The 27,115-nt window shown below is 35.5% G+C and overlaps 3 protein-coding genes across 4 annotated transcripts in view; 1 reads left to right on the top strand and 2 right to left on the bottom strand.

The window, feature by feature from the left end:
* Positions 1–2,636: 2,636 nt before the first annotated feature.
* Positions 2,637–10,660, bottom strand: LOC149064923 (membrane-associated progesterone receptor component 1-like). Its single transcript, XM_089254742.1, has 3 exons — positions 10,010–10,660; positions 4,616–4,765; positions 2,637–3,630 (listed from the first exon to the last, which is right to left on the bottom strand). The coding sequence occupies exons 1-3, from the start codon at positions 10,326–10,328 to the stop codon at positions 3,509–3,511; spliced, it is 591 nt and encodes a 196-aa protein (XP_089110868.1). The 5' UTR covers positions 10,329–10,660; the 3' UTR covers positions 2,637–3,508.
* Positions 10,661–10,886: 226 nt separating this feature from the next.
* On the top strand, positions 10,887–17,378 carry MED11 (mediator complex subunit 11). Its single transcript, XM_089254743.1, has 4 exons — positions 10,887–11,001; positions 12,514–12,596; positions 16,803–16,943; positions 17,146–17,378. Exons 2-4 carry the CDS (start codon positions 12,521–12,523, stop codon positions 17,328–17,330), a joined length of 402 nt encoding a protein of 133 aa, XP_089110869.1. The 5' UTR covers positions 10,887–11,001; positions 12,514–12,520; the 3' UTR covers positions 17,331–17,378.
* Positions 17,379–21,017: 3,639 nt separating this feature from the next.
* Positions 21,018–27,115, bottom strand: part of Iswi (nucleosome-remodeling ATPase imitation SWI) — a 29,207-nt gene continuing 23,109 nt past the window's right edge. For both annotated transcript variants that reach the window (XM_089254741.1, XM_089254740.1), the window contains exons 21-25: positions 26,197–26,313; positions 25,953–26,087; positions 24,103–24,315; positions 23,646–23,762; positions 21,018–21,719 (exon numbers count right to left, since the gene is read on the bottom strand). In XM_089254741.1, coding sequence (XP_089110867.1) covers positions 21,657–21,719; positions 23,646–23,762; positions 24,103–24,315; positions 25,953–26,087; positions 26,197–26,313 — 645 coding nt within the window. In that variant the 3' untranslated portion in view covers positions 21,018–21,656. The remainder of the gene's footprint in view (positions 21,720–23,645; positions 23,763–24,102; positions 24,316–25,952; positions 26,088–26,196; positions 26,314–27,115) is intronic.

Here is a 27,115-nt window from a genome sequence, read left to right as displayed (position 1 = left end):
CAGCTCTGCTCTGTGCCCAATAAGCCACGCAAAGTACACATGTATAACAACAGATGGTGCCACTGCAGCAACAGGGAACTATAGGGATTTACAGATTCAGAAACTTTTATTAAATGAGGACACATGCGTGTGTTCAATCGGTAACGCAACTTACATGTGTATACAACAGATGGTGTCACTGTACCAACCGCCAACAACTGCTTTCTAACGGAAACAGAATCGCTTTTAAAATCGTCAATAAAGAAATCACAACCTTCCCCCGTGAAGTGCCATCTTTTTTATTGAACTAGGTGTTCCTTCAGATTTTCAGCAGGTGCAAAATAAGGGGCACAGGGAAAAGTTTTCACTGAGAAATCAACTTTTACAAAATATCCAGGATCTTCAATGCTAAAATAAGAGGCTTTATGGAGGCCAAATATATCATCATTGCCGCTTAAAGGGTAAATACGGAAATAAAGATTTTTTAGGGGTACTTTTTTTAAACAGAAGGCTTTTCTTTAAGGAAGTGAGTGCTATTTCATCCATCTTATTTATTTCTCAATTAGAGGGGGAAAAAGTAACCCCAGGGCAAGGAACTAGAAGGGCAACTGCCCCGGGATGCAAAAATTAGGTGGGGTAGGTGGAAAGAAATATAACAAATTTCCGGTGGAAAGAACATAAAATTATCAAATTTTAAATTGGTGGAAGTGACTAAAATCCTAGCTACGGCCATACCCAGGACAATGAGCAAGATCAACCTTTGGATGGTGGGCACAAGGAATTTTTTCCAGTGATATTTTTGTTACAAACCTTCAAAATGCATTTAAATTGATAAAATTGCAAAAAAAGTAATTTTCTCTCGATTAATTCCCCATCTAAATTATTGGTCGACTTGAGCTTCTATCCCCTTTACACTTACGTCCTCTGACTACACAATAATGAGATTTGGAGCAAAGATTTCAAAATGCATATGATTTGGTATTTCCAGCCAAGTGGGGGCACCTACAATACTACTGTACTTTGTTTGGTGGATATTGTGGTCTTCCAGAGCTATTTCTGGACCGTCTTGTAGCCGCTGTGGTGGTCATAGTGACGGACTCGCGTCGCTAGGTCCCGGGTTCGAACCCCACCGTCACCACAGTGGTGGTTGGCTGAAGTTGGTTTCCTATGGTTCCCAACTTCAAGGCGCGAATGCGAGCCGATCCTTTCCTTTAAAAAGTCTCGCCACAGACCTACAAATGTAATTCAATCATATCACTTCACTTCTGAAATATAGATGGCAGCGCTGAAAAATCAAACACTACACGCGCACAATTACACTTCTGACATAGCTCACTAGGTAGTAAATCGCCCATAGATGGTGACAGACCCGAGTTGTGCTCGGTTTGAAAGAAAAGTACACTGACTTGTAGGGTAATCGAACATGCAGCTGGAATAGTATGTCCTGCTGCTTGGAGGCAACTTAGGGTTCTGTTCCCTGCAAACGTCAGCAGCAATTGATGAAAGTATGAATAAAAAGATATGTTGGAAAAAACTGCAGATAAATACAATGAATATGAGGCACACATAGATTACAGTTCTTAAAGGAGGAAAAATTCTAGAGGGGAACGAAAGGGAGAATTTTATTCAAAAATGTATGAGAAAAAATGAGGGCATCTGATAATTCGTCTAGAAAAATGCACTATTCACTTATCTTTTCCCAACTCATCCGTTTCCCAAAGCGGGAAATGGAATTGTCCAAGGGGGCGATAGAACCTACTGATTTAACATAAGATCCTATGGGTTTACTTGAGTTCAGGGCAATGAGAGGGAAAAGTTTTCTGGAGAAGGGAGTGATGGAACAAAAACTTTGGGAGACTGATATAGCCAATCAATCAATATATAGATCGTATGAAATTTTTGATTATGACAACAAAATGAATGACCAGGACATCCCAGCCCTTATCCCAAGTCAGAGATTCTGCCATTCCTTCCCAATTCTTCTGGCCACACATTGGTTGAAGAGTAGCAACAGTCACAAAACGCATAGGGAGGGAGCATCTTTGGAGAGTATTCTGGAAGAAAATATTTGCAAAAGAACATTGAGCCAGGCTCGGCCAGTGTGTAGCCTGCTGGTGCTTCATTGCAGCAGGGGGTGGGGGCACACAAACATCGGAAACAAATATGTGTGAATACTATTATATGTGAATTACTATTAGACTAGGCTGGACATGAGTGTAGCCCCAGCATTACACTTGTGCTACCTTGCCATGATTGGTCAAGAAAAGTCAAAATTGAAGTGGCTGTTCAGTTCTAGGCTTAGTCAAAGATTACAGTTTTTACTCACAGCATTTTGAATCAGAAGTGCTGTAAAATTTAATCTTCTTTGTCGAATTAATTTATGCATTTAATAATTGTCATTGCCCCTTTCTCCTTGTTTCTGTAGACAAGGACAAAAAATAACTGCACAAAAAGCAAACATAAAAACCATGTATAATGACCTTACAATGAGACTGATATGGGAAAGTACCAGCCTTAAAAAAAATTGATATTTTTGAAATCAAATCAGGTTTTCAAATTGAAATTAAAGACTTATTAGATTTCTTCATGCTCTTCAACGTCATTTTAAAATTAATTAGGAAAAAAAAAACTCATTGGTTTGCAAAACAAAACATCACTGATGAATGGAAGTTGGTTTATTATTTTTTATTTCGATGCATTCTACATACAATATTTCAAACATTAAAAATAAATTTTTCAGCAAATGACGTTTCTTTTATATAAAAATACATCAACTATTTCAAACATTTCAACACTTCATTGGTTTACCTGCACGAGTTTAAACCAACACATTCAAAGCATGTGGTCTCGTGAACAAAAAAAAAGAAAAAAAACTCATTTCGCAATGTTAAAGGAATGGCACTAGGAAAACAGAAAAATTGAATGGTAATATACCGCAGTCAATAGTTACAAATAGTTAAAAATTTACATTTTATATCTGTACAAACCCCCCTGGCAAAGTGAATTTTGAACACGGAAGCCCTGTTAAAACCAATTCCTCAATTCACAATTGAGGAATGAGATTTCATGGGTTTTTATTTGAATGCCTTTCTATTCTTGGACATTGTATGTAGCAAGCTTCGAAAACAATATTTTTCTTATTTTATTCGAAACAAACACGATTAAAACTATCTTAGAATAGTATTTTTTTTTACAAAATAAAGAGAGAAAAAAAAAAAGACTTCCACGAGATTAAAAACATAACACACGAACTCGAGACAATCTAAAAGACAATCACTTGATTTAAAAAAAAATAATCATACAATGAAAAATGACCAGGGCACATGAACTGCATTCAAACACATTCAACACTAGAGTCCCTCCACTTTAAAATAAATGAAAAATAATCATTCAATGCTATGTTTTAAGGTTTTAAGGATAGGTATATGAACAATAATGATTTTATATCGAACAACCTTTCAGTGTCCATCATTCCGCCCACTCACTCTCACACAAAAAAAAAACAAAAACGCAGAATACAACACAACAGTCAATTTTCTTTTTTAGCTTCGTTTTCATTGTCTTGATGCTCCATGCTGCTATCCTCTTCATCAGAATAATCGGTGGCTTCTTCACCAGGCTTCAGCAAGCGACCAACATAGTCATATTTTTCTGTAGGGAGAGGAAGAAAAACAAGTTTTCTAGAACCTATCTACCTACTAATATATAAAATTATCGATCACACTTGGATATGAAATTCAGTATTGAATTTATACAAACACCCAAGAGAGCGTGACATGTGTTTGGACCAGTTGCCTTGGTTTTTAATTGTAAAACACAGTAATACCCCCACCCCCAAAGTTACGAGATAATATAATAAGAGAAGCGTGGGGAGGTTTCAGTGGCTAACTGGTATTCACCAGTACTATAAAATATTGTGCTCTCTGCATGTTTAGATTTCAGTTAAGAAACAAAGTTACTTCAAATTTGCACTGTGTCTTGATAAGCAAAGAATGGCCGGTCCTCTGAAAAGAAAGCGTTTTGAGTTAGTCTTTTAAAATTTGTCATTCCGAATTTAAGCTCCTGATCAATTTGACCCCAACCCAATTCAACGAATAATATATTGCCTGTTTCTTTTGATTCATTAAATTGGGGTTTTGTTGTACATATTTCAGGATATGTACTTTTCGAGATTCCCTCGAATTTTTTTTTAAACATATGTGGGAACACTTTCACTGTGCATGGTTCAACAGGAACATTATTATCAAAATGACCACTCATCCGACTCAAGATGACAATATTTATTACAGCAAAAGCAGAAACGCTGATGTTCAGACTAAAATTCAGTAGTTATACATGAAAAAATAATAAATCATCATGGTGACCTTGAAGTTTTTTATAACAGACTTTTAATCAGCATAAAAAAAGTTTTTATAAAAATTAATCCACCTCAGGCCGGGATTACACTACAAAAGTTTTGTAAAAGTGCTTTTATAAAACTTGAAAAATACAACCAATAAACTGATCGGTTGCATTCAAACAAATACAACCGATCAGCTTATTTGTTATACTTTATTTTGCAAGTTTTATACAAGCACTTTTACAAAACTTTTATAGTGTAATCCCAGCCTTACAAATATTTTACATAAAGCCTTACCAGTGAACTGCATTTCCCATTCTTTGACGCTCTCCATCTGCATTGAATTCAAGTCAGACAAATCATCATAGCCTTCTTTTGATACCTCTACCTGGAAAGTAGCCAAACCACGAGATGCATCTCTTCCAGCAAAAGCTTCATATGGACCTCCTGTGAAAGATTATATGAGAAACTTACAGATGATATTTCTTCATGGCAACAAGGCAGGGTTGGCAGGTTTTTGACGGTTTAAACTGACAGTCAAAAACCTCACATATTGCTTTTCAATATAAAAATTACCATTGGTAATACACACATTAATTGCATGTAATGTTTAAAGTGACTATGTTATACAAAGAATAAATATTTAATATGATTGTAAAATAATTTTCTACTCTCTACAGAATTATTTTGCACAAAATATAAATGGTTTTTTCTTATAAAATATATAATTTGAATAAAGCATAGCATAAACACTGAAGGGAAAACTATGGAATGATTTGACATTCTCTGATTCAAGATTATTCTTGACCTTCCAAAATTTCTTCAACTGCTTATATATGTGTGCATTGATATAAACCACCTGCTGTACTCTTTTCACAACAGATAAGTGTTTAAAAAAAGGTTTATTACATAATATATGTAATGGTGATTTCTGTTATTAAATTATCTAGATAACCACTGATACTTAAAACGATACTCTTATTATGCATAACATTGAAATATATCTAGAGATCAAAATACTAAACTGTAGGACTGAAATGTCATTTAATTTGACAACGCTAGCTTGTATATGATGCTTAAGAAACTCCTGTAACTTATCCTTAGTCGAACTATGTTATTTTTACTTCGGTCCTATGATATGGTATATTTACTAGCATTTATAATACAATGGTTTTCCAATTGAAGCTGTATTTTATTTTAAATGTGCAAAACAAATGCTTTGGGTATCAAGTCTTGTCAGCTCTGCTTTAGTTGAAAATACACTTTAAAACACGGTGAATTTATACACACTGAGCTAAGAAATTTTTAGGGGAAAATAAATGAGTTTAATTAGTGTATTAACAGATGCTGAGTGAGAATTTTTATATGGTATAAAATTTTGGGCAGATCACAAAATTGAAAATATCAAAATAGGTATTTTTCCTCAATTATAATTTTGAATATAAAACCCTTTAATCGACATAAAAGTGTTTTGTTATTTAACATATCTATCAGGTTAACGAAAACTATTCGACATCATTGACAGTAAATTTTGACAGTTTTAATAACGAGTTACTTTCTGGGGTCAAAAACCTAACCCTGATGCTCTATCATACATATTTTGAGTAAACAGCTCTATTTCGCTTAGCAAATTAAACACAAGTTAAGATAAGCTTGAATAAATAAACAATAAAATTATATTTTATATGTTCTAGATTCTTATGTTGAAAAATTCAAAATTTCAAATTATATAAAACTGTAATATGCAAAAAAGTAAGTTTTTCATCATGTCATATACCTATTATGTTCAAAACATTATCAAAAGACATTCATTCATGTTTTCGACAGTTTTTGATGGTTTAAACCAGTTTTGACAGTTTAAACCAGTTTTTAATACTTGTCATGTCAAAAAGTCAAAAACCCAATCCTGCGACAAGGTTGTGCCATAAAACCATCATAAAATATCAAAAATGGAATTGTGTACATAAGGAACCCTTGTATATAGATAACCACCACCCTTGATTTTTTGGCCTTAAAATTTGGAGAAAAGTTTTCAGCCAAGATATTTTTTTACTTTGAGATTTAAAAAAAAAGAAAGAAAAAAAGGAATTTTTATTTAACATAGAAACCATTAAATTCCTCTCATCACTCTCATCGGATATACTTCACAATCAGCTATATCTATTCTGGCGTGACTTATGGTGGTTCAAGTTATGAAGATTTGAGGTTCGAGGAATTGTGTAATTTGTGAATATATTATTATCCATGTATAAGAAATACTGCCCCCTCCTTAATTTTGTAACAATTTTTTAATAAAAAGGGAGCTCCTTATATACATTACAATACTGCACTTCAAGTCATGATTCCTATGACAAATACAAAGGCGATTAACATTGAACTTGCTTTGTCTTTAAAAAGGTCACAAGCCTTGATTTTTCATGTTTTGAAAATGAAATTCTAGCTCATAAAATATGAATTTAGCTGATTTTTGACTGACTGGGATCTTTGGCAGATCAAATTTTTCACAAGGGCTGATACTATACTTTAGTGAAGAGGCCATGGGTTTTGACAGCTCTAAAAGCCTAGGCCTATATAGACGAGCCCCAAAGCAGAAAGTGCCAAAACAATTAGCGCCACTACAGAACAATTCGGAAAAATGTTAAGAAAAAAGTGCCAAAAACACTTACATGTATGGGAATTTTTACCACAGAACAATTTCCAGTCAGCTGAGGACTCGTCGCAGAACAGTGACAAACATTCTGTTTTGGGTACATGAGTAAGTGTAAATATAGGTTAGTGGTTTAATTTAAGTTTAGTGATTAAATAAGAGCTAGAGGAATCTACAACAAAAAATTAGGTGCCAGCCAAATTTCTTAAGAGACAAGAATGATTTTAATTTCAAGAAAATTTTAGGTGCCAATACCAATTTTATAGTCGCCATGGTGACCTGGCACCTGAGATTTGTCAGGCCCTGGGTTAAATGGATAAGTAAAATAGAGGTCTATTTTTTTATTTTTTGATTAAGTAAGCACTATGCGAATACATAACTTTTTATCCAATTATCGTTCACTACTTGATTACTTACCAAGGGACAGATTTTAGAGTACTTGACGACTTAAAATTTTGTTAACTACTATATATATATATCACTGTTTCCACTGTGTTGCCAGGCCCTGCCCTCATTCATATCGGGCTGTGAGTGATTAGCATTTCATTTTCCCTCATTCATTTTTCGTTGGTCATGTATTTGACCAGGTCTTCAACTCACAAAAATGAATGAAATCGGGCCGCAGGTTTGAAAGAGTTGAGAACCACTGATATATACCACTTAACTTGTGTAAACAGGCCTTAATCTATAATAAATTGAGCTGTTGAATTAAGGACAAAACAAGTTAGGGTTAGTAAGCGTATGTAGGTCCACAGAAAACAATTATACAAAATTTAGAATAAGTTCCTGTGTTCAGGGCCGTTTTAAGAGCATCATGGGCCTCCAGGACAAGTGATTTTTCTAAGGCTTTACATGCTTATTCTTGAAAATTTCAACCTGATCTCATTTTTGTGAGGGCCCCACTTCTCTCGTCAGGGTGGGCCCCAGGGTTTAAGCTACGGTCGCATTTTTCACAAAATGCGAAAGAAAATCATAGAATGCGAAAACAGTAGTAGCCACTTTCGCAAAAATGCGTACAGGAGGTACGCAAGGAGTAGACACCCAACCATCAATCATTACATTAGCATTGTAGCATTTTGCTAAAGCATTTCTCCCAATTTTCGCTTTTTTGTGAAAGAAATTTTTTATCCAGCTTAAACCCTGGTGGCCCCATGCATTAAGACGGCACTGCCTATGTTCAACATTAACTAAAATTGGAATGACAGTGTCTGTCAGTAAAAGAAACTTGTATGCTGTTCGCCCCTAGAGTGGCTATCCCCCCTTCACAGCCAGTTTTCCTAGGCACGGACAATAAGCTCCATAAACATAATACAACGATCACCCTTATTCCACGGCCACCTCTGTATGCGGTCAGCGGCCACCTCTGTATGCAGTCAGCGGCCACTTTTATATACAAGTTTAAAAAAACAAGTTTTTGTGATTTTTTCTTCCTAGCACATTCAGAGCTCATATACAGTACTTGCTATAAAGAAAGAACCGATCCCGGATAATACAAATCAAGGAACTAATCGATTGATCTGGTATTTCAAGTTCTACGATATAGTGAAACCTCAATATACATAACGATACCGAACCAAGAAAAAATATCTTTGTAAAGAAATTGTCGTTATATTGAGAGGCAAAGTTATAACATGTCATCAAATTTATGCTGCTGTTGACAACTTTTCTAAATAGATTGTTTTTCAGTATCACCAAAAAAAATGTGCTTTTGAGTATTTATTCGCTACAAAATATTTTAATTGATTAGCTGATAGAAGAAATCCAGTTGAATGTGCTTTGCTCCGGTAAAAACATTTATCGCAATCCACTTTGGTGTATCACACAAAAAATAGCAATACCGAATACTTTCGATGATTAGGTGGTTGCCCAACACTGATATTATTATTAGACATCCACACAACAAGAACTAAAACATGTGGCATTAGTTTAAAAAAAGGAACAGGTGCTGTATAATCCAGAGATTGGCGATTTCAGGTGCCAAACATGTCAGACGACCCGATCAAAAGTTGCCAAGGCCGTTAGACACTGCGGACGCCGAAAAAAAAAATTGCCAGCATGGAAAATAATAAAAACCCATTCAAATATGAAAAATATCATGAAACATAAAATATAATAGTATATTTAAATAAACAACAGTAATGCATGTTATAATAAGTATATTCTAGGTATAAAAAAGATTGAGATGATTTTATCTGGTACACAAGGCTAGGTTAATTTCCAATATATGGTAGGCCTACACGTTTTTGCCACCGAGTTTTCGACTACACCAAAACAGCAATACATTATCCTTACCAGCTTCTATGGCGTATTTTTAAACATTGGTTTGTGTCGCGTGTAACCCCTGCAAGTAGAGCCAAATCAGGTAGGGAGATAAAAAAATTGCCATCAAGCAACTGTATACCATACATTATAAATTTACCTCGTTCATCATAAAATATGTTACAGCCAAAGCCCAAAATCGGTTACTTGACCTGACCAATACATAAAATTTTACAGAATTTCGGACATAGGCCGATAGTGGCTGGAGACAGGACCGAAACTAAATCCTGCATGACAGGCGGAACCGACTGACCTAATGTATATGCATATGTATGAATTAACATCACTATGCCCCCAGACTTTCAAGTCTATCTCCTCCTATGAACTTTTTGTGCCCCCACCCCATAATGCTAAAGGAGAGGATACAGGGTGAAGTTTGTGTTAACCACCCTCCTTTGGTCCGGTAAACCAAACCTGTTTGTTCCTCTCTAGTTACGGCCTTGTCAGTGTGGCTGAAGATCCTTATAATATTCATCCCAGATATCAATATTCAGATTCCTCCCATCATTAGGATTGCCATAGCTAACCACAAATGGCCACGATTATCACAAGAAGAGCACGGCAACTTGGCGATGACGCCCGAATCATGCCTTTTCTTTGGCCAGGGACCTACCACTTCAAGCACTGGCAGACCAAAGGCAGAAATTCAGGCATTGTCCGGGTAAACTGGGATGTCGAGCTTCGGCCTCAAACATGTAAGAAAAAAACGTTTATCATATACGAACCTGGGCCATAAAATCGTTTCCCTTTAGTCACGTCGAACACTTTGCCGTTGACTGCAACACATACGCGCCCCTCCTCATTTGTACCATCGTATTTCCTCAGTTCCTCGATAGTCATGTCCTTCTTTTTCATGGCAGGGAGAGGTGGTGTAGCCGGCACCGGGTCGAAAGGCTCCGCTTTGGTGTAGAGCAGCTTGTACAACAGGTACCCGCAAATCGCTAAAAGTGCGACATGGAGTGGGCTGAATAAAACGTCGTAAAGTTCCCCGAGCAACGACGATGACGTTGTACCTTCGTCGACCAATTCTTCAGCATTCTCCATAATTCTCAAAATCACTTGACAAAACGGGGGGCGTTGACGCTTTTGAAGAGCGGCTTTTTCTTTCTTTTAATTTGGCGATATGTTCATAGAACGCGCGAAACCATACGGACTACTTTACACACTTTGAAGCAAGAGGTAAGAAATCAACACGTTTTCCTTCAGTTGGACGTCCCAAGTTTAATATACGTTCCCGACAGAGATTCGCCAACGTCTTATCTATAACGTCACAGTAACTGGGCCTCTAATTGAACGTCGGCTAATAAAAATACTATTCAACGATAACGTTTTTTTTTTGTAATGTCAGAAGATTAACGCATAAGACTCTTTTCCTCCACGCCAACGTTGATGATGATGATTTAAAGGACAAAGTCCATTTCAAAAAAAGAAAAAAAAAATTCCTTCCTCTCCCTCTTTTATTTTTATGATATTATTTTTTTATTCTTATATTTTCCATAATATATATTTCTATAACGATAATGGAAATTTATTCAATGAAATTCAAGTGGGATTTGGTTATAGGTGTTTTAATTATTGTTTTGATATCATTTGAAATGAGGTCAAGGCCGTCCAGATAAATTCGAAAATAGTTGTCCTGTGGCTTTGATGTTGAGATCGCGGTTGTTATTATTAGTTTATAAAAATCAAGACTTGAGAATATTTTACTTTTTTTATAGTAAGAGCTGGTTTTTTTTAAAATAATTTTAATTGTTTTTTTATGCGTTTGTAAAAAATAAAAGTCTTTAAAAATGGCTTCAAAATCTCATAAACCTCTGATTACAAGGTTGAATTCATAGATGATGCATTGAATAATTAAATACAATGAATAATATTCTGATACAATGAATAATATTCTGATACAATGAATAATATTCTGATACAATGAATAATATTCTGATACAATGAATAATATTCTGATACAATGAATAATATTCTGATACAATGAATAATATTCCGATACAATGAATAATATTCTGATACAGTGAATGAATTTATAGTTTGTGGGAATTTCTGGAAATAATTTCAAAGGTGTGAATATAATCGAACTGCCCAACAACTACTCACTCAATCATTCTCGCCAGTGCAAGGCTGTAGCCAAAAATTTCTTTCAGGGAGTAGGTTCCTAAAAAATAAAAGAATGCAGGGCCGAAATTAGTGGGTGGGTGGTGGCAACTGGCAACCTTTGTAAGGGTCAAGAGCGGCTTAAGCGAGAGGTGTGGCAAACCCGGGTGTCAGGGGCGACAGTTAAGGGTTTTGTTTAGACTCATAAATTTTTAAGATTTTGAATAATAGAAATTCACAGTGCTGCCACTCTTTTTAGCCATACCTTGACAGCAAAGGTATTGAGAAAACTTGAGGGAACAGATAGGGCTGCAAAACGAAGCGGGAAGCAGGTGCGCCTGATGCCAGATCAGAGGGGGTGCAAATTTCACCTGTTCCTCAATATTGCAAGGGATGCCAAAACATGTGCTTGTCCCAAGCAGACAAAGCATCTAGTTGCAGCTGTAATACCAGAAAGAAAAATAATTCTATCACAAGTGTGCAGTTTGGTGCCTCCCACCCATTAATTTTTCAGGAGCAGTCAAATAAATGCAAAGAAAGAATTCTGGTTCTCACTTGTCCAGGGCCTGGAGCACCAGAACCCTGTTTCCATCAATCACCAGGGTCACAACTACAGTAGGGCAGAGGGAATCTAATGCCCTGGGTGGTAAAAATCACAAATGGCACGAGTTACTCTTTTAAGTTCAAAACAACAAAGGGGTGGGTAACTAAAATATAAACACACCCTAGGTGATAAAATAAATTTGTGTTTCTAGTTACGGCCCCGTCTCTCACTCCAATTGTTTCTACCGTGGAACCATGGAGTAAGTATTTTGTCATTAATAAGAATTAACTTTATATTGGACATTCAAGATGAATTAAAAGTTCAACCTCAGACCAAAAGAAAATCAAGAATTACCTCATGAATAAGAGCTGCAATATGGAAAATGTTATCTGGCATAATTAAGAACTGTGAAATAACCCTGGACCCCAAAAAGCAGGAGTTTTTTAAAAAGCGTGATGTATGGTCAAAAGCAAATCACAGTTGTTTTTTTTATTATGTGTAATTTTTGTTGTTGCATCATACCATTACTGATTTTCTCTTCTGTTGTAACGTGTATAATGTTGATTGGTTGCCTTATTTTAGGATCCAGATGAGTGGTCCAACAGAAAAACTAAAACAGCTTGAAGCTATTGAAAAAGAAGTTGCAGCAGCTCTTCAAGTTGCAGGTAATCAATGTTTTTTCGCGAAGAGTAATACATTAACTTTGACTGCATATGAAAATTTTGCTTTGAGGAAAATAAATGTCATCTGCACATGCAAGTTTCATTTACTCAATTATGAAATAATAAAGAATGGAAGGAGTTTTTGGCCACAATTTTATTATAGAAAAAAAACAAAAAATTTTGTATTGCTTATGTTATTTTTTATCAAATTATCAAAAATATTTATGATGTATGGCTCATTCAGTGGTTGCTACTTCACATCAACTACCAATGACATTCTAGAAACATTTATATTTAAATTGTTATTTGTCGTCATCTCGTTGTGTGAATATTTTCTATAGTTTCGGGCCAAGTTATTCTTTTTGATTATGAAAATACAATAGTCTCTCACTTATCTGACATTAACGGGCTGGCAGAACATCGGATAAGCAAAATGTTGGATAATAAGGAGTTAAAAAAAGCTGATTAATCACCAAACCATCTTGTAATTTTACACATTATGAACCTAATAATGTTTTACAACTTTCTTTTCATCACCAAGCTTGTGTAAATTTCAACTTTTAAACAATACAACGTTTGCCAAATTAACACATAGACACATATACATTTAACAGGATGAACTGATCCGCATATAATGATAAACTGCATTGCACTGAGTCAAAACCATCTATAGCAGGTCTCTGCGGGAAGCTTGTGACGTTACTGATGAAGGTCATCTCACCTATAGCTATTGGATATACTACAAAAAGTGGTAAAGATTGAACATGCGTTGGCCTACTATATCCAATGGCTATAGGTGAGTTAATCTTCTTCAGTGACGTCACGAGCTTCGCGCTTCCCACTTCAAGGCGCGAATGCGAGATGATCTCCCCTTTGAAAAGTCTTGCCGCAGAGAGCAACAGACCTACAAACAATACAAATGTAATTCTATCATAACACATCACTCACTTCATTTCTGAAATATAGATGGCAGCACTGAAAAATCAAACACAACACTACATACGCACTCAAAAAAAGACTGTTAGATACACACCCAGTTACACTTCCAGCACAACTCACTATGTAGTAAATCGCCCGTAGATGATGATGGACCTGAGTTGCGCTCAGTTTGAAAGGAAAAAAGCAAGTGAGAGTGAGGATGGGACAAATGACAGACACTTGAGTCATAGTATAGACTAGTGCCACTGTAGAGTCAGGAGCAACAAAAAAATAGACTACGGTCACAACTCACAGTTCTTGTTGCCAATTTATGCATTTTCGTTTTTTTTTTCAGTGAAATTGTGGATAATACGGAATGTCGGATAAGCAAGACTACTGTATTGTTAGGGGGCAATGTTGCATTTTTTTTTTTTCAGTTGAAAAGTCATATATTTTCTACCAATTGCAAAAAAAAAAAGTACCACATTAATGTTCAACTGAAGTACACTGCTCAAAACAATTAGGGGAGCACATGGTTTTAACAAAATTTCGCAAAGATGTATACCGATAAGTAACATAAAATGAATCATCCACAATTTAAAGCCTAGCAGGAAACGGAAGAAAAAAACTTCATATGCAAATCAAAGTTCATGATGTCAACGTCTGTTTTATTGCCGTAACTGTGAAATTCGATTGCGCAGTATTTTTTTTTTCAAACAAGGTGACTTGAGGATGTCTCAATAACGTGATTTACCGGAATCCATGGCATGGCGCGTTATAGGCAGACTGGAATCCGGGCAAACACAACGTAGTGTCGCGGACGCTGTTGGAGTCGCCAGAAGTGTTGTTGCAAGGCTGTGGAATCGATTCCAAGAAACAGGAAATGTTAGACGTCAACCAGGGCAAGGTCGGCCACGTGCCACTACAGCAACTGATGACCGGTATGTACGGTTAACAGGCCGTCGAAACAGAACAGAGAATGCTACGCAGCTGCAAAGACGGTTGCTCTTGGCAACAGGACGAAGGGTGTCCAGCCAAACAGTACGTAATCGGCTTCATGAGGGAGGGCTCTATGCACGTAGGCCAATGGTCTGCATTCTGTTGACCCCACGCCACCGTGCGGCCCGAAGAAGATGATCTGCTGAACATCGAGATTGGGAGCAACATGATTGGAGCCAAGTGCTGTTTACAGACGAGTCCCGATTCAGTCTGGAGTGTGACACCCGACGTGTTCTGGTATGGAGGGACAGGGGCACTCGAAATAACCCCGCATTCGTTCGTGAAAGGTCACAATACAGGTGAGCTGGTTGGATGGTATGGGGTGGAATCAGCATAGGCGGACGTATGGACCTGCATATCATTCGGAATTGCACTTTGACGGACAAAAGGTATGCAGACGAGATACTGCGACCTCATGTCATCCCTTACGCTGGAGCCATTGAAGATTCCTTTGTTTTCCAGGATGATAATGCCCGACCGCATAGAGCTCGTCTGGTGGAGAACATGCTTGAAGCTGAAACAATACAGCGTATGGAATGGCCAGCGTGCCCTCCTGACCTGAATCCAATCAAGCATGTTTGGGACATGCTCGGACGACGCATTGCTGCGCGACCAAGGCCACCTGTTACTGCCCGAGACTTGCAGATTGCACTTCTTGAGGAGTGGAACAGTATTCCCCAAAGTCTGATCGATAACCTCATCGCATCCATGGCAAACAGGCGTGCAGCAGTCTTAGCTGTTCGAGGAGACCACACGCCCTATTAAAACTCATGCATCATGTCTAAACAGTACTTTTTTTTATCGTTTACATGTAACCAAATTGTTGCCCTAAATCATCTTTTCATGTTTTTTCCATATTTTCAAAAAATTAAAGCTTAATTCCACGTCTTTTTTCTGTATTGCGCATTGATACGTGTGTACTATCCATTGTATGCCAATACGTGGCTGTCTCGCACGGTTTTCTTCACTTTTTTGCTTGCTCCCCTAATTGTTTTGAGCAGTGTAGCATGAATAAACCGCTCCACATAGACTGATACCGATTCATTGATTATTTTGATTACTGCACTGTTAATGGACAGTTTGAAGTTTACTGTGATTGATGAGTGAATTATTTGGTTGTGACTTAGTTTGGTTAAGAAGTGGGAAGGTAAAGACACTTAATGTCTACTAAAGTGATACCTTAGCTAAACAAAGATAATTTGTTCCTTGAATCTCATTCATTAGTCTAAATGTGATTTCCCATAGGTTTCTATGGAAAATCATTTGATTTGCTCCAGATACGGCAAAAAGAAAAAGTCCAAATTAACTTTTCTAAAACACTAAGAAGTATTCTGAAAATACAAACTCTGATCGAAGGTTTAGGTTAACTACTTCACAATTGAACAAAGAATTCAAAGGCAGATAAAAACTAAACTTCTAGTTATTTTACACTATGCACGTGATGGAGTCAGGTTCATGAGCCATAGTCAACTCCTTTCTGTCACACATGCAGATAGGAAAGATAAGCTTCTAGATATGCCCAGACTGTTCAGTTTTGGTATTAAGAATTACGCAACACCTAAGGGGCCATTCAAGTATTACGTAAGCAGATTTTCAGCCATTTTTGACCCCATCCCCGCCAGCAGCTTAGAATATTTCATATCTTCAAAAAGGGGTTGATGATGTAAGCAACTATCAACCCTCCCCATCAAAAGTCAGCAAATCCAAAACCCCCTCCCAATACTTGAATGACCCCTAAGAGTGTTCACTGAAACTATTCTAGTCTTCATGGTCTTTTTCTTTTTTTCATGCATTGCAAATGAAATGGCTTAAAATCTTTCTGGAGAAAGAAAGGTGTATCTAGAAAGTGATCCCGAGACAGAAATAAATTAATCTGCTGCAAGTGACAGTTACTCATTGGCACAAAAATTTAGTTCACAATGCAGTTGTTATGTTCGCACGTGCATCCACAATATAAAAAAAAATCCACAAAATGCAATCTTAAAATGGTCATTAGCCGAGGCAGAAAATTCTCGAAAAGAAATCTTTATTAGCCAAAACATTTATAAGCCAAGGCCCTCGTTAGCCGAGGTATCGCTGTATAAATTATTAACTCAGTTTACAGGATATTTTTTAAATGATTGCTACCATTTATTTGTTCTGTGTACTGGTTTCTGTACTCCCCATTGTTAGAGAAATTTGCTGTAGAAGCCACATTGTAACTGCATTTTTTATCATGTTATTGTCATGGATGTATTGCCTGCCCCAAAGATGTTTCTTTACTAAAACATGGCTTTTTGTTTCTTCTCTCAGGACAGGCTATATTAGAGCTTAGCAAAGAAAAACCCAGCGTGAAGCAAGCAGAGACTCACAGCTCACAGTTTTTGAAAAGCTTGGAAGGCGTTGAGAGCGGTCTAGCAAAGCATATTCTATACCTCACTCAAGTTTCTACTGGTAAATATGAACAGTTGCTGATTGAGATTAATCGATTATTTATGGTTGAGTCTCCATAAAACAAGGTCATTTTGTTCCAAAGAAAAAAATTGTTACAGGGTTAGTTTGAACAAAAAATAACTAAAATAGAGCAATAACATAATCTGTGATTTTGTTATCTATCAAATTAAAAGTACACATTGCTTTCTCGTCACATCTCCAGGTCAAGCTCATGAAGGGTCAAGTTACGCTAGCCAGAAAATGATGCAGATGGCTTGGCACCGTTTGAAACATTCTCAGTCTAGATTGAACGAATTAGACATCCTGAAAAATCAACACTTACAACAGAATGCTCGTCAACAGATGATGAGGCAGCAGCAGGAGACGCCTTTACCTCCACACACATGACCTATGAAATCTCTTCTTGCTGGTCATAAATAATTTTTATTCTTGCTACGATTTTTTCCTTGTTTTTTACATCTTGTAAAGCTGAATGAACATTTCTTGGCTTATTAACCATTTCAGATGCTAGCATTCATTTTTTTTTTTTTTGGAATTCTTAGTGTTTTTGCAGTTTTGATATTCAAAAAATGGATTAAAAACAAATGAATGTTAGCAATGTTTCAACTGTTAGCAAATATTTATTTAAAGAAAAGGTTTTTTGTAAAGAAATTTTTCAGCAAGATGATGCAGCATATATTTATTTTCACACAATTTTTTCCAGAATTTTATTACTAAATTTTATGTAATAAAGTACTTTTTCCCAGAGGCACTTACTCCTGGAAGTCATATTAAAAACTCAGGGGTGCAAGCGCCCCTCATCTATTTCGGAGCAGCAAATTTCATTTTTAAGCAGAAATTTTGAAAATGGAGCAGAACTAAAAACGAACTATATCTGCAATATAAGGAGTAATTTTTCTGTGAAATGCCAAAAGTTTTGCCAAAAATGGTTGAAACAAATAATTTTAAATAAATATCCTTCCCAAATTAAAATTTTTTCTGAATTATCTTATCTGTCACTACTAAAACATGCATTACTGAAATGATGAATAAAAATTATTAGACTTTTTAAATTAAGCAACATGCATACTAAAAACCTAGGCAGCAAGAATTTCTGCTGCTTGAACACCAAAATCTTATTCATCCTGATATAGCAAAAAAGTGCATGCAGAATATAATAAGGGTTTCCGTGAAAAAAAAATTAGCTTCTCATAGAATTTAAAGGAATTATTGAATTTAAAAGCAAAATGCAAAAAATGAGAAAAATATAAAAATACCTTATTTACTTAAACAATTTCTCAACCTAATAGCGTGTTAATAGATTACGAATCACGAGTCGCTTTCAGAAGTTCAGCATCTGAATGACATTTTTTTTCAAATTTCTCATGCCCTTGAACATAAGATTTTGTATGTCTTATTCCATTAAAGAATGGACTTATTTATTTGTTAACAATGAACTCTCTGTGACTGTCTGCGTTACCATGTGCTAAAGATAAAAAAGCCTTCACCAAAACTGGCAAAATTTTTAACTTTGGGCTGCTTTCAAGGTTACAAAGTTTGAATATGTCTGCCCAATACCTACCTATTCTCTGAACTGATTTCAATTCTTGTAATTCTTTGCATTGTAGTGCAACCCATTCATCACACATAATTAATAGTTCTGTTGGTGATACGTTAAGCAACATCCCAACAATACGTGAGGGAGTAATATACCATTCCAGCAATGCACGACAGGGAGTGCAAAAAACAAGAAAGAGTGCAAACGTTTCTCTCTCTCCCAACATGTTTTGGAAAAGTAGGACATTAATATAAAAAAGTTATCTCACAGAAGTTATGTAAAATGAGCACATGCTCCTAGTACAAACTCCTTCCTTTGACTATTGTTAAGAGCATGCTGTGGCGGACCGTGCAGCCATATTGGGGCCCCTGTGTGTGTTTACCAAATCCGGATTTTCGCAATGTGAAATTGTCACGATCAGCAACCGCCAACGATAACCACACGACAAAACTATGAATATTTTAGCTGGAGTTTTTTCTCAATGATCTTCGAAAAATGTCGGTAATTTAAACGAGTAAACAATCCCCTTTTCAATGTATGCCGTCTTTGAACGCAGGTTGGCAGCCACGAAATTACCGTTATTTTCAGTATATAACCCGCAGGAGAAAAAACGGTCTCCGAAATCGGAAAATTCGGCATTCAGGGACTTTGATAGCTTGCCGGTTAACCAATAACAGTATAGGGCTTTATACTTCAAGGTAGAACTACTTTCCAAGGTCACAAGATTGTAGTAGATGGTGGGAAGTGAAAAAAAATTAAAGTTTCTCCCTCCGTATCTTGGAAAGAATGCGTCCCGTGAACAAAATTTTCATGCTTTTTTCCTAAATTCCAGGTATTTGACGCAGCTCTTGCACCCCTAAGAGTTCTTAAAGTATTGCCCTCTGATGATAGTTCATATTTCCAATTCAAACTTACACAACCCTTTGTCAGGGTTTAACTTCCTGAGGTAAAAGGGAAACATTTCTACAGCAAGAAATGCAACCCACACGTTTATGGCACCAGGGTCTCTAATCAGTTATCATTAGATAGAAAATTCAATGACTAGCATATATAAAGCATTTTTCTTTTTCACCCTGATAAATATCAAATTCAGTATTTTACCCATAAAACTTGATATTAATGTAGGTCAAAATGACAGTGTAATTCTCGCATGAAATTAAGTTCCAGATCTCAGCAAGTTTGGTTCAAATCAGGGATTCTTATGGACTTGTAATAAATCAAAGGTCACACATACCTTTTTAGAGAATATCTTATGCACAATAATGTATATCAGGTTTTTTGCTCTGCTTAGCATTTATTCACACGTGTGGCGATTCATTGGAAAGGAGTCAATTTCACTTTTCCTTATGTCTGTGAGTTAAAGCTTCAATCCTTCCTTTATTGGTGCAAAATCCTACCAGATAAGTTTCTTAAACTTGCACATTCTTGTCTTTTGCTTTTTCACGCCAGGTTTCGCTGCCCCCTAATGCCAAAAGCACAAATTTCCCTTTTTAATCAACTGATTGGATACCTTATTTTGCTAAGTTTTGCCTAAAAAGCAAATATGTATCCCTATTGAAACATGTTACAATACATTTTATGAAAGTAACTTCCAGAGACACAGCATGTGGGAAATGACATTCGAATGTCATTTCTCACATTTTCAATTTGTCTCATTTCATCGAGGGTGTCTAAGTGCTGATCTCCCCCCCCAAAAGACATTCATGTTTCTGGGATGAGGGGATGATATATAAATCTAAAGATAAATACCCCATCATTAATGTACTGGTGTTTCAGAACTCTATTACCAAATCCAGAGGGGGTGATAGTATAGGTCGACAATTTTTCCAATGAAACCCAGGGTTAATAATTATTTTTTTGATAGGTGCTTATTACCATGAAATTTAAGCTACTGGTGCCAAAAAATAGAGAAAAGTCAAAAAGTAACCCTATGGGAGTCGGGGGGGAAAAAAAAAAAGAACCTTCCATAATAGACACTTTTGGAGCCCATGGAACAGGGATTCAATCAGTATTGCAAGTGAAATTTTCTATGCAAGATTATGAATGGAGTCGGAAGACAAAAACTTTGGACATTATGGGAGCGAGAGGAAGGAAAGCAATTGTAATTGAAACTTGGCTAGCGATGATTTAAAAAAAAAATTGAACAAGTCATGCGGTGATAGCAGGAAGGAAAAATCTAGCTCTTAAAATATCAATCAAAACAGATATGGGCAAAGCGGGAGAACTTCTGTATGTATCAGAGACGAGACAGACAGTGACTATTGTATATGAATCAACCTTTATAGTGGAGCGCGAACACTATCTTCAGTCACATTTGTTTTTTAAACAAGTTTTCAAAGTGAATACCCTCATGACAGTTCACTTCAATGACTGAATCAATTACAAGTAATACCTGTAGATGCATAATCGAAAATTCAAGCCTTACATCCCCATATTTTAAACTTTCTTCCAAAACAATAAATAATACAAGAATCTGAACGAGGTTTAGAATTTTTCTTCAGTTGGAAATTTTCTACCAAATCGTAATAATACACAACTGAATATATTTATTTTTATTGTACACATATGGAATTTGCTAATCCAATTTACATTCAGAATTATTTTTTCCACTTTGAAAAATAAGTTAAAAAAAAATTGATAATTGATAAAATTAATTTCAAAGTGCGATATACAAGAAAACAAGTATTAAGACATGCGTACATATATGTAACAAAGCATTTCAAAGGTATAGCAGGCAATATATATTCAATATAAATTTTAGTTAATTGTTAATAATGACACGGTATTCAATAACGAATCATCTTGAACTATGTTATACATTAAAATCAGCACCGATTTCCACAACCTTGTTCACAGAAAGGGGAAAATATATATATAAATGCAAATTCAGATTATAACACATAATACACACATACAATTAAGTAATGAATGCATAATTACAGTATGACATGAAGACAAATGAGAATGTACTAGATTTAAACATCACGTTTCTAAGTGAAATGAAGAAAAGGCAGAACTTTCTACACGGAAGATAGGGTATTCAGGTGGACAGTCTACATAAATTAAAGAAAAAAAGTGATAAAAACATTGAAGCTTCCAAATTGAAAACTACAAATCACCATTTTCTTTTTGTTTGGTATCATGTGTGTGACACTTTCTCTTATGAAAACATCTCTTTATTTCTTCTTCTTCCTTCCTCGTGCTTCGGACATACCATCAGATTTCCTCTTTTGCGGGCCCTTGAAAAAGAATGAAAAAGAAATTTTATAAAGTCAAACAGACATAGATTTTAACTAATCAAATGGTATAGTATGAACTATGAAGAGTTGATTCATTAAATCAGAATTGATGTGACCATGATTAGTCACAGAGCCCCAAGTTCGAACATGAATGTGTCTCTTACACAATACAGGACGGTTATCCTGTCATACAGGGTGCCAAACATGATGAAACATTTCACTGTTGAAGACGAGTAAAGGGGAAAATTGGTGATTTTTCAGGATGACTATAACCCATTTTCGAAGGACATTCTCATATATTCCTGTAATTTTGGCCCTTCCAGTTTGTTTTAAATAAAAACTGTCATTTCTTCTAGTATTTTTAATAAAGCCTACTTGAATTTTTATTCTTCACCAAAATCAAGCTGATTATTATGACTGAATAATCTCACATATTTGTCATGTTAAACGGTTTTTTCTTCCTGTAATTGATTTTTGTGTGATTTGCACAGTAGCGCTTTATTTCCCACTATTAAAGTTTCTTCTTTTTTTTAGTTTAGCAATAATTAGAAACTTGGCTTAGTTTTGGTACCATATTTGGCGAAAATTCACAATTTCCCATATTTTTCTCAAGAAGACATGGTCGCTGAGATTGGTTTTAAATAATTAAAGAAATTTGATTCCATTTTTCAATCAATAATTATGTGATAACTTTTCTATTCAATACATTTGTTTGATTTTTCATCTTTGGGCATAGTTGCCGGATGTCCCACATACAATATCAGACCTGCCAACTCTCCCGATTTAGGCGGGAGACTCCGGATTTTTCATCTTTCCTCCCGCTCTCCGGATTTGTTAAAATTTCTCTGGATTTTGGCAAAAAATTAGATTTTACGCGAGCTTTCACGTTGTCATGGCGTCAATGATTACCGTCGTCGTTAGGGACCATAGAGGACAGCCGTAGTCATTTCCATCGAGCAGCCGTAAAAAAAAGGCTCTGTGACCACATTTAAGCAACTGGCAAAGACGCGACTTCATTTTCGTAGTGTTTATCGGCAATCATTTATCAGGGGCATCACCTTGGTTGCCGAAATTCCTGTATAATCGTTATTGTATTCCATCAACAGCCGTGCGGGAAACACGTTTTTACGTCGGCAGCTTTGTAATTTGAATTTTTTTAAATCGTTTCTTCCGATTAAACATCTTCAGAAAGAAAATATAAAACTTTTAGCTGTATAAAGCTAAATATAAAGTTTTAAGAGTTCATAAACCCGAGATTATCATTCACTGATGGGATCCAGGAAAGGAAACACCTATACTTTATGAACAGTATGTAGATGTGATTTCTCTATTCTGCATGGAAAGACTGACATAGAATAATATTCTGCTCAGGGGCAATGCAGAACCTGCCTTGGGGGGGGGGGAATGTAACTTTTTCTTAATTGATAAAAAAAAAAAATGTTTCGAAATTTTTTTTTATGACCTTTTTTTTGATCGAGTCTATGAATGTCGGGGGGGGGGGGGGGTTACCCCCCTCGGGAGAATCTCTCTGGATTTCAAAAGTTGGCACATCTGCAATATTCAGAATCGTCTGCATTGTATAATACAATTACACTGTATCTATAAATTCTTGGGTAGAGACCAAGCCTGTTAGTTACAAGAAGCCCTAGAAAACCTTTAAACAATAGCAGAAACACTGGAATCAGTAAATTTAGTCTTATTAGAATTATTTTGAAGGCAATCTATAACAATTGGGTGAACACTAGGCTACTGCAGGTCTTACATTAGACCTAGTGTGCATTTCCTAGTCTGGAATTTATTGCATGCTGCAGGGTTAAAACTATTTTACTGTCAGTCTAAGAACTTTTTGACCACCCTGTGTATTTTACATATCAGATCATTCAAAGTTTCAACTACTTTTTTAAATAAATAAAATTCAAAGGTTACCTTTGGTATTCCAGGTTTTGGACCTCGTTTCTTCCTGTCTGCTTTTTCTTTCTCCTCGAGTTCTTGATTTTCCCTTTCTATGAGAGTGATCAGTGTGTTACATCTTCTCTGCAATTCCTATAAATATAACATTTAAAAATGTTGAATGCTAAGTAAAAGATATTAATGAAAAAAATTAGGCACTTCCTTGAATGGGTTCTAGATTTTACTAACTAGAATCTTTTGCTAGATAAAATTTAATTTTAATTTTTTATGAACAAAACTTCTAAAAAAATAGTGTGTTTTTTTTACTACGAAAAACTATTTTTTATTTAAAATTTATTTTGTAATTAAAAGTATACTTGAATTAACAATTGCAGAGATTGTCCAGTGGAAAAACAATTTTGAGCAGCCTACACAACATATTCTCTCACTGATCGTAATCAGTACTACCATGATTAAAGTAACTAATGCTTACAGCTGCTGTACGAGACTTGATGAACCAATCAAATCTAAATTGTGGCGCTTTCCTGATCTCTGATCTTAGTTCATCGTATGCATTTTCACGATCAAAGCCCAATTTGTGTAACATGCAGACTAAGAAACGATCTTCCTCCTCTGTGTAGTTCTTTCCCTTATTCGTGCCATAAGCGATCCTAAGTTGGTGAAAAGGAGCACGATACCGAGCCATCTGCAACAATGGAAAGAAAGAATGTAAATTTCATTTGGATTTCAATTTAAAATACATATGATATAAGAAAACCCTAGAATCTGATTTAAAAAAAAAAACAGAAATCAATCATGGCAGAGAGTAATAATTCCTCTTCTGCTTGAACGTGTGTCCCTCATGATAATGTGATTCATTGATGAAATTACTCAGTATGCAGCTTCCAAAAGAATAACATTTTATTTGTTCACAACTCCTGTTCCAGGTAGAAGCAGATTGAGGTTTGGTGAGGCCCTGGGTGCAGAAGAAAATATTGGGCCCCTTCAATTGGAAAAAAGTGTAAAGTTGAAGTTTTTTGAGGCTCTTAAGAAGGTGGGTGCACTTGACATTAAATCTGCCTCTGCTCTCAGTCAAACACAGAATTCTCTAAAATTCCAATCTATTTATTGAATGTCAAAAACACTTAATATCAGTTTCTTTTGAGGCCTCTTTTTATTTTATATCTCCTGAACCGTACACAGATCAAACATTCTACCAGCAAAACGTTTATACAGGAGAAAAATTATAACAACCAAGTCATATATTTATGATTTTTACTGCGTGTGATCATACAGCATTAAAATTTTTCATAAATGGTAGTCTTCTCAGTCCAAATTATCAAGATTATTCAGATTTTTCAATGAAAGAATTACTGTATATTTTACTCAAAATTTTGCTGATGAATGAAACATTCCTAATTTTCTTCTACCAGGTAAGCAACATTTTTGGAAATTAAGAACATGTTTTGTCTTAAAAACAAATCCTGTTTTATTCAAAGATGACCCCCCCCTGCAATAAAGGCAGGGCTTTATAAGGAGGGGGGAAGAGACAATAGTTTAAGGCATTAATTTTTTTGAGAAATAAAAAATCCTGTTATAAAATCAAATTTTACAGTGAAGGCGAGAGCAAAATTATGTTTGCTTATCCTGAGAATCCTTGTTTTCAATCCTGAAGAAATGCACCATATTTTATCAGACTATGAGACAAGCAAGCACACTTCAAGTAACAGTGACAACTGCAACTGTCCATCTACAGCTCCCTCATCTCTTTCTCCCCATACAATACTATCAATTCCATGAAGAAAACACAGAATGTACAATTTTTTTTAGTCTCGGGATTTTGTGGGTTTCCAAGATAATAAACTACAATTATGGTTTTGGATAAATTTCTTTATTTTACTTGCTGGCAGAAAAGGATGATTCGAGTCCTAACTACTAGTTCATGATACTACCTCCTAAAGTGGTTCTTCAGAGGTTTAATTTAGTTGCATTCTGAACATGGGAGTAGAAATGTCATTTCAGGAACCACAACAAAATCCAAATTTATTTTTTACAATGATTAAGGAACATATTGTGCATTTACTGAAGATAGAATCCATGTAATAAGCATCATAACAAATTTTTAACAATGAAAACTCAAGAAAAAATCCCATTATCTCACAATTGGGTGAATATGATATGCAGAGAATTTATTTTTTTAAACCTTAAAAAACAAATGAAATTAAGATTTTTTTCATTTGAAAAAAAAAGTGCAAAATTCAGACTTGAGAGTAAAAATAATAGGCAAACTTTTAAATATAGTCATTTAGCATGTACAAATGGGTATTTGTAATTTCATCAAACCTTAGCATCCAAAGCCTTTTTAATGCTAGCACGGCGCTGTATCCTTGCTTCACCTCTTTCAATTTGAGCCATTATTCTCTCAATATCTTGTAGCTCATGGCACCTGTCCCAAAATACGCCCGCATATTCCATCACCTATCAAAGCAAAAGTGTTTGAGAAACTCAAAAATAGAAGCAATTTGATTTTTTTTGCATCAATATCATTTACTGCCAAACTTTCATAACACAAACAAATTTTTGATACCTCATCAGGTGTTTTGCCTTCAACTTCTCTGGCAACACTTTCTGAATCATCTCGACCATATTTTTCATTAGCTTTTATGAACTGGTTGAAATCTCTACGAGACCAGTTAGTGAAACCCTGGAAAATAAAATGCAATCAAAATCAGTCTTAAATGTAAGGAGTAAATGAATATGTAACTAAGTTAAAAATTTTTGATGAAAAGCATTTTTCAGTGATGGTAAAAACTGGCAGAATATATAAATGTACACTTTGTAAGGAAAGGGGGAATTAAAACAAAAACAATGGATATAAACAATTTGTATACATTGAAAAATAGATAACAAAAAATGTCTCGTACACCAAAAGTGCTTTTTCTAACTGCAGGCATGTCATCCTAACAAGCTAAAGGACCGGGCTCAAGCATTTTTCAGAGCTCCTTTTTATTTTAATGAAACATGAAATTGAAAAATATATTGTATACATATATCTATTATCAAAAACCTTCAACAGTTTAAGGGCTCTTGTTTGATTTTGGCTCATTCATTCAGATGTCACTAAATATGGGAGTGGTATTCATGGTTACAACTAAGCCTTGGTAAGCAGAACCAAGATGGGCTCTGAGTTTAATTTGCTTCTGATCAAAATTAGAGGGAGTGCCTTTTGTTTTAGTGGCATTCATAGCATAAACCAATGAAAGACTCTCACTCTAGTTCGGTGTTAATGTAATTGGGAACTCCAAAGTGAAACCCCTTGCTCTTCTATATCATTCCGTAAATACTGGAGCTTTCAATATACAATAAGTAAAAATACAACAATTCAAAATAAATCAAACTACACCACATCTTTGAAAAAAATTGTGGTGGGGGGGGGGGGGGGGTTATGGAACTAATTATTATCAGAGCCAATTATTAGAATTCATATTAATTCTGATAAAGAAGTT

Source organism: Pholcus phalangioides, unplaced genomic scaffold, assembly GCF_987345545.1.
Source record: "Pholcus phalangioides strain wild (caught in Gottingen) unplaced genomic scaffold, Ppha-v1.0 ptg000042l_1, whole genome shotgun sequence".
Lineage (NCBI taxonomy): Eukaryota > Metazoa > Arthropoda > Arachnida > Araneae > Pholcidae > Pholcus > Pholcus phalangioides.
The sequence above is the reverse complement of the archived record's forward strand: the minus strand, read 5'-3'. Positions and strand labels throughout refer to the sequence as shown.

What these genes read in the sequence shown, in the direction of transcription:
- MED11 (XM_089254743.1), top strand. Translation starts at nt 12,521, where the DNA reads ATGAGTGGTCCAACAGAAAAACTAAAACAGCTTGAAGCTATTGAAAAA. An exon ending in AGCAGCTCTTCAAGTTGCAG is followed by an intron (nt 12,597 to 16,802) that starts GTAATCAATGTT and finishes TTCTTCTCTCAG; the next exon opens with GACAGGCTATATTAGAGCTT. An exon ending in CCTCACTCAAGTTTCTACTG is followed by an intron (nt 16,944 to 17,145) that starts GTAAATATGAAC and finishes TCACATCTCCAG; the next exon opens with GTCAAGCTCATGAAGGGTCA.
- LOC149064923 (XM_089254742.1), bottom strand. Translation starts at nt 10,328, where the DNA reads ATGGAGAATGCTGAAGAATTGGTCGACGAAGGTACAACGTCATCGTCG. An exon ending in GAAACGATTTTATGGCCCAG is followed by an intron (nt 4,766 to 10,009) that starts GTTCGTATATGA and finishes AATCTTTCACAG; the next exon opens with GAGGTCCATATGAAGCTTTT. An exon ending in ATGGGAAATGCAGTTCACTG is followed by an intron (nt 3,631 to 4,615) that starts GTAAGGCTTTAT and finishes CTCTCCCTACAG; the next exon opens with AAAAATATGACTATGTTGGT.